At 44.6% G+C, this 18,461-nt stretch overlaps 1 protein-coding gene across 1 annotated transcript in view; it reads right to left on the reverse strand.

Annotated features, from left to right (window-relative positions):
- LOC120049769 (phosphofurin acidic cluster sorting protein 1-like) overlaps positions 1-13,914 on the reverse strand; it is a 63,573-nt gene extending 49,659 nt beyond the window's left edge. The window contains exon 1 of the mRNA XM_038996173.1: positions 13,467-13,914. Coding sequence (XP_038852101.1) covers positions 13,467-13,621 — 155 coding nt within the window. The 5' untranslated portion in view covers positions 13,622-13,914. The remainder of the gene's footprint in view (positions 1-13,466) is intronic.
- Between the last annotated feature and the right edge of the window lie 4,547 nt (positions 13,915-18,461).

Raw genomic sequence — 18,461 nt, forward strand, 5'->3', positions numbered from 1 at the left:
AAACACTGTGGGACTGGATCAACAGTGAAGAGTGAAAAGAAATACCAAAAGATAGGTTTGAGTGGATTATTCCTTTCACTTTTCAAAATATCAATTACATAGCAACAGTGTGAGAACGATGCAAATACATTTAATACAGACCGGTTCCGTTTTTATCCTTCCTAAGGAAGAGAAAACATCAAGTGAAAAGGCGGTGTCCATAGTCAAGCGGTGCTCTGTCCAAACGGCACCTCTGACAAGAGGCAGAGAAACGCTTTAAAATGGCCGCTTCAAACTTCTTAGCCAAGCTGAAATGGGTTTGGTTTTTGTCCCCCACAACGAAAATCGGACAGTGGACTATGGATCTGTCCGTACGTGCGTACGTCACACGAGATATCTCAGAGACAACTGGCCCGATTCTGACTAAACTTGGGTGAATGATGCGTCATGCCATAGAGATCTGGCATTTTCAAAATGACACTGATTGGCTGAAGGGGGATGCTATCGCAATCAACTGAAATTCCAAACTGAGCTTGAATTGTTGCCACTAATTGGCCCAAAGGTGGGAGGGGGGGGCATGTTTACTGTTGCCTTGTTTAACCTGAACACCTTTTACATACTTTGTTATTGAATTCCATTTCTCTCCACGACTGTTTGACTATACTCTGTAGCCTTGCACTGCTTCCCTCCTGGTTTAACACGTCACCTGGTTTAACACGTAGCGAAACAAAGCAGCTTCAGAATAGCCTACTTTGCCTCGTGCAGTAGTGGCGGCGAGAGGTGTTATGCTGCCCGTGGCAATAACAACGAGGGCTGTGGTGGCAGCAGCAGGTGTGCGACAGAGAGCAGGCAAAAAAATAAATAGGTGCTGCTTTCTGAGCTACTAGTCGACAGAGAGAAAGAACCTTCCCTCCCTCCCACTTTCTCTGCAGGGAGATAGAAAAAGCAACAAATCGGCCTCCCACACTCTCTACAACCCCCACCCCCCCCCAATCTTTTCCTCCGCCCTCCGTTGCCCCGCATATGCTCAATCTGTTGGGCGCAGTCAGTCGCCTGGCGACATGCGCCGACGCCTGCAGTAGGAACACACAACGGCAACACACGGGCTCTCTCCAACCACTGATATTAAAAAGGCAGGATGACGTGCCTTCGAAATATGTATTGCATTGCAGGTCCTTCACTCGTAGATGTCAACTCCGTGAATGGCCAGACACTAGCAAGGTCAATAGGAGCAGTCTCTCTCTCTCTCTCTCTCTCTCTCTCCGTAGACATGAACAGATGCAGACACGCGCACGGATAGGTGAAATAAAATAGCCGATTGAAGAATATTGTCTCTCCCTCTCTCTCCCCCTCTAAAACGCACGCACGCCCCTCTGTAAGTGTTGGGCATGTCTCTCACTAAATTAAAGTTAGAACATTTTTCAGAAGCAGCACAAAAGCTAACCACAGGACCAGTCAAACGTTTGAGCAGTCATTCCAGGTTGATTATTTATTTTGACTATTTTCTGCATTGTAGAATAATAGTCAAGACATCAAACACTATGAAATAACACATGGAAATCACGTAGTAACCAAAAAAAGTGATAAACAAATCAAAATATATTTTCTATTTGAGATTCTTCAAAGCAGCCACCCTTTGCCTTTCACAGCTTTGCACACGCTTGGCATTCTCTCAACCAGCTTCATGAGGTAGTCACCTGGAATGCATTTCAATTAACAGGTGTGTCTTCTTGAAAGTTTCGTCAAGAACAGTCGCAAAAACAATCAAGCGCTATGATGAAACTGGCTCTCATGAGGACCGCCACAGGAAAGGAAGACCCAGAGTTACTTCTGCTGCAGAGGATAAGCTCATTAAAAGTTACCAGCCTCAGAAATTGCAGCCCAAATAAATGCTTCAGAGTTCAAGTAACAGACACATCTCAACATCAACTGTTCAGAGGAGACTGCGTGAATCAGGCCTTCATTGCCGAATTGCTGCAAAGAAACCACTACTAAAGGACACCAATAAGAAGAAGAGACTTGCTTGGGCCAAGAAACACGAGCAATGGACATTAGACCTGTGGAAATCTGTACTTTGGTCTGAGGAGTCCAAATCGCCGTGTCTTTGTGAGACACAGAGTAGGTGAATGGGTGATCTACCATCCCATCTGGTTTGCGCTTAGTGGGACTATCATTTGTTTTTCAACAGGAAAATTACCCAACACACCTCCAGGCTGTGTAAGAGCTATTTGACCAAGAAGGAGAGTGATTGAGTGCTGCATCAGATGACCTGGCCTCCACAATCACCTAACCACAACTCAATTGAGATGGTTTGGGATGAGTTGGACTGGCAGAGTGAAGGAAAAGCAGCCAACAAGTGCTCAGCATATGTGGGACTGTTGGAAAAACATTCCAGGTGAAGCTGGTTGAGAGAATGCCAAGAGTGTGCAAATCGGTCATCAAGGCAAAGGGTGGCTACTTTGATGAATCTCAAATATAGTTTGATTTGTTGAAAGAAAATTGGTTTCTACATGATTCCATGTGTGTTACTTCATAGTTGATGTCTTCACTATTATTCTACAATGTAGAAATTTGTATTAAAAAAAAGAAAAACCCTTGAATGAGTAGGCGTGTCCAAACTTTTGACTAGTACTGTACGTCATAGAACTTATCGGACATCACAACTTTGCTAAGTGGCGCTCTCGTGCGTTAGCGCCCGGTTATCCAACCCAGCACCTTGCTCCCTCACCCCTAACCCCTTGTTCTGGAGACACCATGTTACTTCATGTGTGGTACAGAGATAAGGGGAGGAGAGCGAGACAGAAAGAGAAAGATTCTGGCCCTTCATTAAAGCGATTAGAGATTAATGTCCAAAGCACACATCTAATCCTGTTTAGGGCTGCACTGTGTGTGTGGTGTGTGTGTGTGTGTGTGCTGTATATCATGCCGGAGAGTTAGTGTAACAACTCAGTCCCCTCAGACTGTGTCACAGTGCTTCTTCTTCAGTGTCACTACTACTTAGTGTGTCAGTATCCCACTGTGTCGAGGTCAACCCCTATCAGCATCATAACATAACAAAAACAATACAAATGGAGGGGCCTCCCGAGCAGCGCAGCGGTCTAAGGCACTGTGTCGCAGTGCTAGAGGCGTCACCACAGATCCGGGTTCGATCCCGGGCCGTGTCGCAGCCGACCGGGAGCCCCGTGAGGCGGCGCACAAATTGGCCCAGTGTCGTCCCGGGTTTTGCGGATGGTTCCTAATGTTTTGTACACTCAGTGTGTTTCACAGTGTCCGTGGCCATAGCCAGAGAAGGATGTCTATCCTCTTTTCCACGTACACATGGTAATACACACATCCCAGTGTTGGTCCTCTGCCAGATGCGAGGATAAGATTCCACAGCTATGAGATTGATGTCAGGGGCAATTAACTGTGTGAACACACACACACACACACACAAACACACACAAGACTCTGGTGAGGACAAGAACAGAAGTGATCTGCCACAAAACACCCTATATTGACAACCCAACATCTCAGGATTCAGCAGCATTACGATCCACATTCAACAAAGTCACCCAGACAGTCTCCTATCGCAATACTACTGTTCTCTAGGAGGCAGAAGACAGAGAGTAGAGATACGGTCCTATTCTCCATCCTAGGTGTGTACACTTGTTCACTACCCCTCATAGATGTACTGAAACGCATTGAATTGGTGTCAGCCAGGGCTAGGGAGTCCGTTCATTTTACATCCATGAGGGGGGAGTGAACAAGTGCACACGTCGAGAAGAAGCGTAGAGAGTGTGGGCACGCGAGAAGGGTCGAGAATGGGGTCCCTCCATCCCTCCCTCCTGCTCTAGCTCGCTCTGTCTGCCATCACTTCTCCTGGCAGTGGGGCGCGAAGGGAAACTTCAGACCTCTCAGCCATTCAACTGAGCGGAAGAGTGAGCAGTGGCCCGATCCACGTGCCAGTCCTTCTTAAATCGGGTGTGAGTATGAGCGTGAGATTGTGTGTGTGTGTGTGTGTGTGTGTGTGTGTGTGTGTGTAGAGGGCAGGTAAGGCAAGGACTGACTATGTGGTATAGTGTAGCAGTGTGACACCCTATTGTGGTGCGGATTGATTAAAAGCACAAGAGAGCAGCATACAATCTGTGGGCTTCCTTCATTCATAGCTAGTATTTCACATTAAGGAGGTGTATATCACTGCGATAGACTAACGTCCTGTCCAGTGGGAGTACGTGTACATCAAGCTGCCTCAGGCTCCAGCCCCATGGGCCGTTCTGGCTCGGACGAGGTTACTGTATCACTCGTCATACACAGTGACAACCCAGACCTACTCAAGGCCCCAGCCCCGGCCAAGGCCCCAGCCCCGGCCAAGGCCCCAGCCCCGGCCAAGGCCCCAGCCCCGGCCAAGGCCCAAGCCCCGGCCAAGGCCCAAGCCCCGGCCAAGGCCCAAGCCCCGGCCAAGGCCCAAGCCCCGGCCAAGGCCCAAGCCCCGGCCAAGGCCCAAGCCACAACCAGGGACAAAGCCACAACCAGGGACAAAGCCACAACCAGGGACAGAGTTCAGTATAGCTCAGCATTAGAACTTATTCAACCGTACGTTCCATCCCATTCCTCTAGCCTAGAGTCACAGGACTTGAGTTTGGTTCCTGCCAGAGCCTCAAGCTCCAACAACGCAGTCAGCAGGAGCAGGAATTCCAACCCTCCCTTTCTGTCAACTCTCAGGGTGTCTCCCAAATGGACCTCTATGACCTATATAGTGCACTACTTTTGTCCAGGGCCCATACTGTCAACCATTTAACACACCAACGTTCCACATGACTCCCAAGACTGACTCCAACTGACTAAAAAGCTTAGTAATGGGAATGTTTAATTATTTAAAATGCCACATACAGCAGAATTATATTAGCAGCAATATTTAATGGGAGGTAGTGATCAGATGATATGCATTGCAGATTGGAAATAATAATAATGAGTCTTATACATCGCATTCAGAAAGTATTCAGGACCCTTCCTGTATTCTACAATTTATTTTCTTTTTTTATAATCTTCAATCTACACACAATAACCCACAATTACAAAGTAAAAACAGTTTAGAAATGTTTGCGCAATTATTAAATATTTAAAAAACAGAAATACCTGATTTACATAAGTATTCAGACCCTTTGCTAAGAGACTTGAAATTGAGCTTAAGAGCATCCTGTTTCCATTGATCAGTCCACCTGTGGCAAATTCAATTGATTGGACAGGATTTGGAAAGGCACACACCTGTCTATATAAGGTCCCTCAGTTGACAGTGCATGTCAGAGCAAAAACCAAACCATGAGGTCGAAGGAATTGGTTGTAGAGCTCCAAGACAGTATTGTGTTGAGGCACAGACCTGGGTAATGGTACAAAAAAATGTCTGCAGCATTTTCAGGGAGGTGACCAAGAACCCGATGGTCACTCTGAAAGAGCTCCAGAGTTCCTCTGTGGAGATGGGAGAACCTTCAAGAAGGACAACTATCTCTGCAGCACTCCACTATTCAGTAAAGCCACTCCTTGGTAAAAAAGGCACGACAGCCCACTTGAAGTTCGCCAAAAGCCACCGAAAGGACTCTCAGTACTCCGAGCATGGGCTGACCAACTGGCAAGTGTCTTCACTGACATTTTCAACCTCTCCCTGTCTGAGTCTGTAATACCAACATGTTTCAAGCAGACCACCATAGTGTTCTTGGGCACAGGGACTAAGGTAACCTGCCTAAATGACTACCGACCGGTAGTACTCACGTCTGTAACCATGAAGTGCTTTGAAAGGCTGGTCATGGCTCACAACACCATTACCCCAGAAACCCTAGACCCACTCCAATTTGCATACCGCACCAACAGCTCATAAGATGATGCAATCTCTATTGCACTCCAGGCTGCCCTTTCCCACCTGGACAAAAGGAACACCTATGTGAGAATGCTATTCATTGACGACAGCTCACCGTTCAACACCCTAGTGCCCTCAAAGCTCATCACTAAGCTAAGGACCCTGGGACTAAACACCTGCCTCTGCAACTGGATCCTGGACTTCCTGACGGGCCGCCCCCAGGTGGTAAGGGTAGGTAACAACACATCTGCCACGCTGATCCTCAACACGGGGCCCCTCAGGGGTGCGTGCTCAGTCCCCTCCTGTACTCCCTGTTCATGCATGACTGCACGGCCAGGCACGACTCCAAAACCATCATTAAGTTTGCTGACGACACAGTGGTAGGCCTGATCACCAACAACGAGGAGACAGCCTATAGCAAGTAGGTCAGAGACCTGACCGTGTGGTGCAAGGACAACAACCTCTCCCCCAATGTGATCAAGACAAAGGAGATGATTGTGGACTATAGAAAAAGGAGGACAGAGCACGCCCCCATTCTCATTGACGGGGCTGTAGTGGAGCAGGTTGAGAGCTTCAAGTTCCTTGTTGTCCACATCACCAACAAACTAACATGGTCTAAGCACACCAAGACAGTCGTGAAAAGGGGACGACAAAACCTATTCCACCTCAGGAGACTGAGAAGATTTGGCATGGGTCCTCAGATCCTCAAAAGGTTTTACAGCTGCACCATCGAGAGCATCCTGACGGGTTGCATCACTGCCTGGTATGGCAACTGCTCGGCCTCCGACCGCAAGGCACTACAGAGGTAGTGTGTACGGCCCAGTACAGCACCTCTATACCAGGCGGTGTCAGAGGAAGGCCCTAAAAATTGTCAAACACTCCAGACACCCTAGTCATAGACTGTTCTCTCTGCTACCGCACTGCAAGCAGTACCGGAGTGCAAAGTCTAGGTCCATGAGGCTTCTAAACAGCTTATACCCCTGAACAGCTAAATCAAATGGCTACCCAGACTATTTGCATTGCCCCCCCCCCCCCCCCCCCCCCCCCCCCCCACTGCTGCTACTCTGTTATTATCGATGCATAGCCACTTTAATAACTCTACCTACATGTACATGATTACCTCAATTACCTTGACACCAATGCCCCGCGCACATTGACACATTGTACCGGTACCCCCTGTATATAGCCCCGCTATTGTTATTTACTGCTGCTCTTTAATTATTTGTTATTCTTACAGTATCTCTTACTTTTTAGGAATTTTCTTAAAACTGCATTGTTGGTTAAGGGCTTGTTATAGTAAGCATTTCACTTTAAGGTCTACACCTGTTGTATACAGCGCATGTGACAAATAAAATTTGATTTGAATGTCCTTGAGTGGCCCAGCCAGAGCCCGGGCGAGAACCCTGTTAAACATCTCTGGAGAGACCTGAAAATAGCTGTTCAGCGACGCTCCCCATCCACCCTGACAGAGCTTGAGAGGATCTGCGGAGAAGAATGGGAGAAACTCCCCAAATACAGGTGTGCCAAGCTTTGTAGCGTCATACCCAAGAAGACTCGAGGCTGTAATCGCTGCCAAAGGTGCTTCAACAAAATACTAAGTAAAGGGTCTGAATACTGATATTTCCAGGGGAGTTTATTTACATTTTCAAAAATGTAGGGGAAAACATTTTTTTTGCTTTGTCATTATGGGGTATTATGTGTAGATTGATGAGTAAAAAAAATGTATTTAATCAATTTTAGAATAAGGCTGTAACATAACAAAATGTAGAAAAAGTCAAGGCGTCTGAATAGTTTCCCGAATGCACTTTATAGTGCTTTTGAAGACACTTTATAACAGACCCAAAAACAGGTAGCCTGCTGGTGTCACTGGGATTATTTAGCTTGGGATTTTAAAAAAAATATTTTGTTAAAACATAAGTCAATGAAGCAAAAAAGCTGTGAGAACGAGATGGTTGGTGATGACGCTGCAGAAACATGGTAACTTGGAGAAAGTAGGTTACTGCATACTGATAGTTTCCCGCCCACAGAATAGTTAATGAAGGTCAAGTGTCCATAAGAACTGACCTTAGAGGCACTCTCACTCTATGTAAACAACACACCAACAGCATTGTGGGTAGACGGGAAGTAGAAGAGGTTACAGCTACAAACCTCTACAGGGTGGGTATTCACATGTCGACTTCCTGCAACAATAACAATAATAAGACACCCTGGGGCTGTTGGAATCATACCCAGCAGCCATCACAATGTCTTGAGACACAGGTGAGGGCTGGGCAGGATACTTTGAAAATAAATCCCTCCTCACCTCCTCCCTTCCTTCAAGTGATCACATCTGACCCGATTGGACAGGTGAAACTCTGGGTTCTATAACACAGTCTAACAATCTACGTGGTGTCAGATCAGTGATTGCCTCCAGGAAGGAAGGCTGGATTTCTCAGCATTCTGGTTGGTTCTCCGTTTCTCTGCTGTGAAATGGAAGAAGGGGTGATGGACCGTGGCTTCTGCTAAAGCCCTGAAACTGTGCAGATCCAGCAAGGTGACACACCCCCCCCCCCCCAAAAAAAACAAACAATTGAGACATTTCTATTCTTAGTAATCAGAGACAGGACGTCAAAGTAACGGAGATCTGAGTCCAGAACACAGACGAGATATTTTTAGAGCACAACTCATCTACTACAAAGCACTTGACAAAAATACTAAAAAGCATGTGTCAAAACACACTCAAAGGCTTTAGTACCAAACAGGCCAAGCTCTAAAGCTTTTCGAAAAGGAGCAGAAGTACAGGACTAAAGCCCATATGATGCGTTTACCCACCTTCTCATACAGTGGCATCTATATTCAGTGATTCTATAGTATGGTTATGATATGATTATTATAATAATAATAATGTCATTCATTTACAAAGCGTGGTAGTAGCACTATTTCTTTAGGTAAGGGAGTGTAACTGTTTAACTTTAGTCCGTCCCCTCGCCCCGACCCAGGCGCGAACCAGGGACCCTCTGCACACATCAACAACGGTCACCCACGAAGCATCGTTACCCATCGCTCCACAAAAGCCGCGGCCCTTGCAGAGCAAGGGGAACCACTACTTCAAGGTCTCAGAGCAAGTGACGTCACCGATTGAAAGGCTATTAGCACGCACCACCGCTAACTAGCTAGCCATTTCAGATCCGTTAGAGGAGCACAAAGAAAAATGTAAATGACGTCAGAATTTCCGCAAAGTGTGTGCCAACAGATTAAGCCAATCATTATAGACTATGCATAAGAAAATGCATCCTCCAAATGCAACATCTGCCTATGCTCACAGTCATTTTTCTTTTGACGTGAACCTATTTTTAATACCCTCAAACTCCAAGTTAGGGATAGACTACCTCATTTCAAAAATAGGCCATCGCCACCGTTAATGGTGAATGATAATTCTTCATGTTTTACCGGTGAAAAGTCCCAGCTGCATCTCCACGCCGATCATTTAATTGATCACAATCAGTTTTGGCGGGAATATGCGTTTAGGTCTTCTTGAACTGTTCTGTGAGCGTATTAGAGAAGATCGGGTTAAACTATTAGCCTTTCTTGTGTTTCGTTTCAATCAAAGCATCCATCTTTGACAATTCGGCTTCAGCTAACCATCCTAAAATCTCATTAGAAATGAGGTGTTTTTGGTGTAGCAGTAACGTTAAAGCCCCACTATGCTATTATATTCGGTTCTGTTACGTAACATGCAAATTAATCATTATATGATCTGGAAAAGACATTGATAACTTTTTCTAAACAAGCACCATTGTGAGAAGGATAATCTTCTATTTGTAATAAGAACAATAATAAGTGATGAGTATGACTACTATTATAGGCGACAGATCTTGATGAAATGTTATTTTAAGCGACAGGACATTTTAAGAGAACAGTGCCGAAATGACAGCGCCGGGATCGCGCAATGATGTTAATTAAAGAAGTTGAACCAACTTGTGGTGATAAAGGACAGTTGAAGGATAGCTCTGCCATTCGGCCAATTCAGGAACAAACAAGAATCATTTGCAGTAGGACTGTAACCTAATAGGTTACCACTACGTGGTATAGCTGTTTTTGTAGGCTATAGCCGAATATACATACATATAGCTTAATATCATTGAACTGTTCGTGATTAGCGTGAACACACGGTGACGATATACCCTATTACAGGATAAAATAAAACAGAAGTGAACTATCAATTCATAGAATTTATGTGCATAGATTAAAAAATGTTATCAAATCAATTGCAGTGAACATAACCCATCACGGTGGCCACGAATGGTTTAGGTGTCCTGGGCAAAACGGCGTCGCCGTAACCAAGTGGTCACATGTCGTTCTGTGTTCGACTGTGCACGAGGGCTCCGTGGAGTTTCGTGAACATCCTCAAGGACAAATTCTACGTTCTGATTGGCCAAAGTGGTCAGGACTCGGACAGGGCTCCGCAGTGCACACAGGTAGCCTAATAGTGCTTCATCAGTCTTGCGACAGCCAGAGAGAAGAAACCACCATTTACCTCTAGGATGCTATAAATATTTATTTGGTTCGTCATTGAATTATTGTTGTAATTAAATATCAGTTATCAGAACCCATTTGACAGAAATAGTATCACAGCTCAGTGTATTCTCGAGTCAAATTGGAAAAAAGTTAGGGAGCACCACTCCTCCGGCTTCACTACACCCGTTTACTATGATACTTCTACAGGTGAATGTTGCATTAATATAGTACTGAAATAGTGCTGAGGTATCTATCGCCATTTGGATGGGGGGAAGGTATACAGTGCATTTGGAAAGTATTCTGACGCCTTCACTTTTTCCACATTTTGTTACGTTACAGCCTTATTAAAAAATGTATTCAATATTTTTTCCCCCCTCAATCCACACAACAACCCATAATGACAAAGCAAAAACAGGTTAGTATACATTTTAGAAAATGGCCTCCCGAGTGGCGCAGTGGTCTAAGGCTGTGCTACTAGAGATTCTGGGTTCGAGTCCAGGCTCTGTCGCAGCCTGCTGTGACCGGGAGATGGTTGTGACCGGGAGACCCATGGGGCGGCGCACAATTGGCCCAGCGTCATCCGGGTTCGGGGAGGGTTTGTCCCATTGCACACTAGCGGCTCCTGTGACCGGCCGGGCGCAGTGCACGCTGACAGTGGCCTGGTGTACAGTGTTTCCTCTGACACATTGGTGCAGCTGGTTTCTGGGTTAAGTGGGCATTGTGTCAAGAAGCAGTGCGGCTTGTTTGGGTTGCGTTTCTGAGGATGCGCGGCTTTCGACCTTCGCCTCTCGAGTCTTTACGGGAGTTGCAGCGATGAGGCAATTGGATACCACGAAATTGGGGAGAAAAAGTGGCAAAAAAACTCCCCCGGAAATATCACATTTACATAAGTATTCAGACCCTCTACTCAGTACTTTGTTGAAGCACCTCGGGCAGCGAATACAGCCTCGAGTCTTCTTGGGTATGACGCTACAAGCTTGGCACACCTGTATTTGGGGAGTTTCTCCCATTCTTCTCTGCAGATCCTCTCAAGCTCTGTCAGGTTGGATGGGGAGCATTGCTGAACAGCTATTTTCAGGTCTCTCCAGAGATGTTCGATCGGGTTCAAGTCCGGGCCACTCAAGGACATTGAGATTTGTCCAGAAGCCACTCCTCCGCGTTGACTTGGCTGTGTGCTTAGGGTCATTGTGCTGTTGGAAGGTGAACCGTCACCCCAGTCTGAGGTCCTGAGCAGGTTGTCATCAAGGAGCTCTCTGTACTTTGCTCTGTTCATCTTTGCCTCGATCCTGACTAGTCTCCCAGTTCCTGAAAAACATCCCCACAGCATGATGCTGCCACCACCATGCGTCCCCGTAGGGATGGTGCCAGGTTTCCTCCATACCTGACACTTGGCATTCAGGCCAAAGAGTACAATCTTGGTTTTCGTGATCTGAGTCCTTTAGGTGCCTTTTGGCAAACTCCAAGCAAGCTGTCATGTGCCTTTTACTGAGAAGTGGCTTCAGTCTGGCCAATCTATCATAAAAGCCTGATTTTCCAGACTGCTGCAGAGACGGTTGTGCTTCTGGAAGGTTCTCCCACCTCCACAGAGGAACTCTGGAGCTCTGTCAGAGTGACCATGGGGTCTTGGTCACCTCCCTGACAAAGGCCCCTCTCCTCCGATTGCTCAGTTTGGCCGGGCGGCCAGGTTTAGGAAGAGTATTGGTGGTTCCAAACTTCTTCCATTTAAGAATGATGGTTGCCACTGTGTTCCTGGGGAACTTCAATGCTGCAGACATGTTTTGGTACCCTTACCAGATCTGTGCCTCGACACAATCCTGTCTCTGAGATCTACGGACAATTCCTTTGACCCCATGGCTTGGTTTTTGCTCTGACATGCGCTGTCAACTGTGAGACCTTATATAGACAGGCGTGTGCCTTTCCAAATCATGTCCAATCAATTGAATTTACCACAGGTGGACTCCAATCAAGTTGTAGAAACCTCTCAAGGATGATCAATGGAAAAAGAATGCACCTGAGCTCAATTTCGAGTCTCATCGCAAAGGGTCTGAATACTTACGCAAATAAGGTATATGTTTTTTATATTCAATACATTTGCAAAAATCTCTCAAAGCCTGTTTTCTCTTTGTCATTACAGGGTATTGTGTGTAGATTGATGAGGAAAAATGTAATCCATTTTAGAATAAGGCTGTAACGTAAAACAAAATGTGGAAAAAGTCAAGGGGTCTGAATACTTTCCGAAAGCACTGTAAATAAACATAGCATAAACACATACAGTATCATATAGCATATGAACATACAGTACATTATAATACAACAGAGAATGGGGGGGAAAGTGGAATAGAACAATAAATACCACTGGCACTAACACACACACACACACACACTAAGAGGGATCTTGAGAGCCTTTGTTCAGAATGACCATGGATGGGTGTCAGGTGTGAGATTTCCTGGCTACTCTTCCTACTGCTCCATTACATTGGATTAATACACTCCCTTCCAGTTAACTTCTATTACAGCAAATCTAACCTATCAATTGATATGCTAATGACCGTAGAACATTGCTAAAAAACCCTGGCAACATTGGAAATCAAAATCAAATGGTGGAGCCTTGAGCTATGGGGAAATCCACCCAGACAGTCTGTTCGGTCGTGGAACGAACAACTGGTTTCTGTATGCCACAATCTGAATGGCCAGTGGTGCTGATATGATGGGTCTCCCCCCAAAATATCACGACCGACCGAGAGATAAAATGCTCTATCGGGAAACATAGGCACAGGATACTATCGTGAGGGGTACGTGTACAAGAACGATACAGAAGTTGATTCTGTATTAGAATGTGGTAGACTAGCCAATAGGCTACGTGTCTGGGTTGACCAGATAGACAACAATAAAAGGTTACTGCAAGTTGAGAATGTCTTATTATGCCATTTACCCAGTCACCTAAAAACAATGCAAACACTACCTTTTATGTCTGCCACAGTTATGTTAGAGAATTTAAGATCGTGTTGGTAGTAAAAACCAAAGTATGACCCGTAAAACCCATTGTGGACGTCTTTAAATGGTCTGCAAACAGTACTTATTTGTCTTAAACGAACAAAAACCAGTCAAGAACCAACGGATAGAACTAACGTTACTTCCCTTACTCGAAGGCTCTTACCTCGGAACACAGCTTGGTGAAGAGCGGTCCACTTCCCAGGTAGCGTATAGGTTCATGTGGACAGGGCGATTCGAGGTGATCGTGACCGGTTTGGAGGGTTGCAAGTGCGGGGAGGGGGCACCTCCAGTCCGCGGGAGCCCTCCTCGCTCCGACATCCTGGAGGTAGGTTAGCTTAAAGGGTTTCAAACGAAGGGGTAGATAGCCTTTCTTCTTTCCCTTCTGCCTCTTCGTTGCAAAAACCTACGGTGTGCCTGTCTAGGCTACACGTAAAAATGTTCGTCTGTGCAATTAAAAGTGAATCCGTATCTTCTATACAATTGAATAACTATTATTTTGGTCGTACTAAATTGTAACTTTACCGTCAATTTCCTTTCTTTCAGAGAGGACAGCGAGCAAACCCTCTTTCTCGCTCTCAACTTGTCTCTAGCCTGGTGCAGGAAACAGAACATTTCTCCACCAAGGCAAGTCGCACAATCAGAGAAGAGGCGAAGCGAGAGGTTCTACTCCCCCCAAAGTCTGCCCACGAAAACAAGACCACGAAATGAGGAAATTTTGTATGGAGGTCAATGAGTCTCGAATTTGGTCAACAACAAAATTAATTGCAAATGTTCTACGTGAGGCTTCTTTGACCGAATATACGTTTTGTATTGGTTGGGTTGTTACAAATGCTCTGATATAAGTGGGCCACGTGGCATTTCGGCAACTTTGAAAAAAACGACTTTATTTCAACGTTGTGCCCTGTGGTCACACTCGTATCTGCCCTCTCATTGGCTAAAATGGTCACACCTGATCTCGCCTCCTGGCGCCTGTCTTCCATCCTTGAGGACATGTATTTTCATTGTTACAGCAGTCACTCGACTATCTTGTCAATATAATGAAAATCTTGGTCACAATGCATGATCAACGTGCCTCTTGTTAACCCTTTAACTGTCTCTAAAAAAAAAATGAAAACATGTTTGCACCTATTACTAACAACTCAAATAAGAAATTACAATAGTTTCTTTTCAACTTGATGTTTATTTGGAAATAGCAGAGCTCTACCAGGTAGTTGAGATATTAAAATAAGCTCATACCAGCAATGCCATATTAGAATGGCAATTTGCATAGCATTTTGACTCATTTCAATATTATTTTAAAAATACTTTAGGTCTGCTTCAATTGCCTTTATTGGTAGGTAAGCATTGTTGAAGACTGTTACATGTTAACCTATAATGGTCATTTAGTATGTCCAAACATTAATATCCAGTTACATTGAAATTCATGTGTTTTCAGGTGGGGTATAGTGCAGTCCCTCAAAAAATAGTCACATTTTTAAAATATATGACAAAGTGACATTCTTTATTACTATTATAGGCATTATTTGTATTAGTTGACCAATCAAGTTCACATGAGCGAGAGAGAGTGAGAGATGAGAAAATCATAAAAACAGTGTGACAACATGTGCCCCCTTAATAACATTCTGTTTTTCTAAAGGTTAAAAGTTGGTTAATTAAGAAACTATTTCAGGTAAAGCTATATAAATAAATGGTAGGCTATGCTGTTAGAGATAAACAAACTCAATTGATTAATCAATGAGTCAATCAATGGGAATGGATTTTTACTCATAATGTACCTCATTCCGAGCTCATGCCTCAATTGCACCTCAGAAAGAAACGTCCTTTGGTGTGACTGATGATGCATTCCAGGAATTTCCCCAAAGTGACATGATTAGAGGTGATTATTTAATTTTGAGATGTTTAAGTCCATCAGTCAGGACATGGGGGCGTCTGGCGTCTGGCTCAGGTGTTTTGGAATTCCATCCATGTTATTGTTGCTGTAACACTACAGGGAATGAATCGGCCCAGGTCCGGTTACTAGCCTACTTGACTCTGACAGTAGGCGGAATGTGTTCGGTGTGACTCACCGTCTTCCACCATTTATCTCTCACCCTGAGTAAAGATAGCTTATTAGGATGCAGAGCTGGTTACAGTCAGACGTTTGATTTAGCATATGAGCTCACCTTCGTTGCGTCACACGACCTTGGGGAAATGTTTGACTGTGCACATGTTGACTACGGGTTGCTTTCCCTTTCATTTACAATTGGTCTACTACTTTCGGTAGTCACAGCCTATAACCGAGTTACTGATTCTTCATGGTGATAGTGATAATTAGGCTTATCGTGGGCGGTAACAATGTGATATGGGCACGTGAATAGGCTACTGCGGTTAGATGTAGGCCCTATGCCAAAAGGAGAAGTGGTGCGCATTTTATAGTCTGGCTACCGTCTGGCTAGAATATGAATCACTCAGATGTTGTCATTTGATAATCACAACACGTCACACGGCCTGAATAAAATACAACCACCGACTGTTTCCTTGTTGAGATTAAATTGGCACATAGCCTACGCGTTCGTGCTTTGTTGCCATTTTAGAGCAACAACAATGTGGAAACAGTCAGTGGTTGTATTTTATTAAAACTGTATTAAAAAGTATGGATTTCAGCAAATAAAGAAAGGCATGAAACAACAGATGACAAACATAGGTACACGGTTTGGTTTAACAATGTACATGTTTGAAGTAGGCCTATCGACGCATAGCGACTCGAAGGAGTCAGAGGTTCGTTTAAAAAAAACTAGTCTACACTCAATTCCGTGGAGGAGTTGAGTTACTTGACTAGTGATAATCAATGCATACTTGTCATACATTAGTCATAACCGGTATTCACATAGCATGTTTCATCTTCCTGGAGGCAACCGTTTATTGAAACAAACACCCTGCGCTCATAGCCGCGGGAAATAGTTTCGGAGTGCTGCGATTTTATTGCTGAATGGGGGAAATAAATTGCAAATGCAACCTATTTCTATGTGGAAGCTGAAATGGTCTATTAATTCATTTTCCATTTTAGTAAACACTCTTTTCCAGAACAACTTACAGTAGTGAGTGCATACATTTTTATACTTGTCCCCCGTCTCAATGTACACATTTACTGTATTGTGCATTGTTTTTCTTCATGGTGATGGAAAGTCTACAGGTACAAACCTAGATGACCAGCCTATATACAGTAATGTACATTTACATTAAGTGGTTTGTAAGGATGGCAAATTAATACTGCACAAAAATTGGTTGTTTTCCATGTTAGTTGATCAAGAAAAATATTACATTTGATGTGGATGTTTTGTGTTTTTGCCCATAACTTGGCACCCTTTGATGTAAATGTTTGAGGACAGGGTTTTGTTCTTTTGGATTCCATTAGAATGAATCTCAGAGAAAGGGACAGGGCAACAACTCTTACAATTCCAACCATTGAATCCTGCTAGACACTGTTCTTAATTATACAACTACCTTTCTTTTGCCAAAGTGGAGATGCTGAACATTTTCGCTATTACAAGTAAAGGCCCAGTGCACTACTTTTGTGGAAAAAATATTTGTTCAAAACATATATTTTTTTAATTCAGATTTTTCAGGGGGTGCTGCAGCACCCCTACTTCCCATGGCTATGCCCGCACCCGTGAATAATATGCGTGCAGGCAGGCCATTTTATTTGTCTCAAGCCGCATAAGGTGTTGCTTGCTTCCTCCTTCCCGCCACTGCTGCTTGTGATGACATCCATGAAGAGATTAGGATGATACAGATTAAATGATGGCCATGGATGGACCCAGGGGTTCTAAACAGTGCTCTGGATCTGCCACGTCTCATTGTGTTCCAAGACGTCAACCCTGAGCCCAAGACGTCAAGGGAAGAAGATATCTTATTCAGACCAGCTATGGTAAAAAAAAATCCAATGTAATTTATGACCTTGTTACCAGTGACGATGCAACTTTTGGCTCGACTGCCAATTAGTGGTAAGGAAACAAGTGGCAAGGAATCAGTGGCTGAATAGATCTTATCAACGAGAACTGAGTATGGAAGACAAGGACATGTCTATTGAAGGGGCCCTTGCGAATCACTGATGATGGTATAATGGCCAAGCCTAGTACTTACAGTTAGGATGACATTCATTCATTAATGTGAGTGGCTTTACCGGTTTCTGAATCTCCCTCACACTGTGTGTGATCCAACTACGTGGTGTCTTCGACCGGATGATTCATGGCAGGGTTTCTCCAGTGTGGGCGGGAAATCATTCATATGCTGTTAAATGATGTCATGCCATCTCCACAACAATAGGCAATGTCTCGAGTCCACTTTGCCTTTCATGAAGATGTTAGCCTCATCACACACAGTAAAATACTTATTTGGTCTGTCTCATCTGGGTTTAAAACAATAGCTTAACCATATTTGAGAGATAATTAGTGTATTATCATATGTTTATGTAGCAGACACCTCTTTTTTTAAACAGGCTAATAAGCCTAATACATGGAATAGTTATTCTAGTATACAAAGTGGCTGAGAGGTTGTAGTAGGCTGCTATACGCTAGGCTGACAAATCCTGGAATGGTATTGCAGAAAGCCTGCCAGACAGTGTGGTGCAGAGGGGCCTCACAGGCATTGTGTTACTGTGTGTGTACTAGTGATCGAGTCAGCATGCGGTTACTGCAGTTATTTAGGTCACAGTGAGTGTTTCCTAGCCTCGTCCTGATCTCGCGAGCTTACATTCTGTTAGGCGAAACGGAATGCAAGCTCGCGAGATCAGGATGGTTCGTATGAGGGTAAGTTTCTCAGACGTCAGGTGTCTTTGTCACACTGGGTCCTCTGTCAGCCCTTGGTGGACGAGTTTAGAACTACACCTTGTTAGTACGTCAGTCAGCGCCATGGCTCTAGAGAGCCTTATGACTTGGCCAGGGGGTATATCGGCGAGGCATGAGACCAGCTCATGGTTTTACATGCAAGGTTTGACTTCATATAGCCATAGGCACGTTGACAGAATGTTAAAGGTGCAGATCACTAAAGTAAGGACTATAGCATTGTAGGGCCCAGAGTTTTTCCGCACGTGTCTTGACTTGTTATTGGCGATCACTAACTAGAGACAGGACTTTTCCTGGTCAGGTGACAGGTCACATGGCCAGGAAAAAACAGTAAA

The sequence above is a fragment of the Salvelinus namaycush genome, chromosome 6, assembly GCF_016432855.1.
Source record: "Salvelinus namaycush isolate Seneca chromosome 6, SaNama_1.0, whole genome shotgun sequence".
NCBI classification, from domain to species: domain Eukaryota; kingdom Metazoa; phylum Chordata; class Actinopteri; order Salmoniformes; family Salmonidae; genus Salvelinus; species Salvelinus namaycush.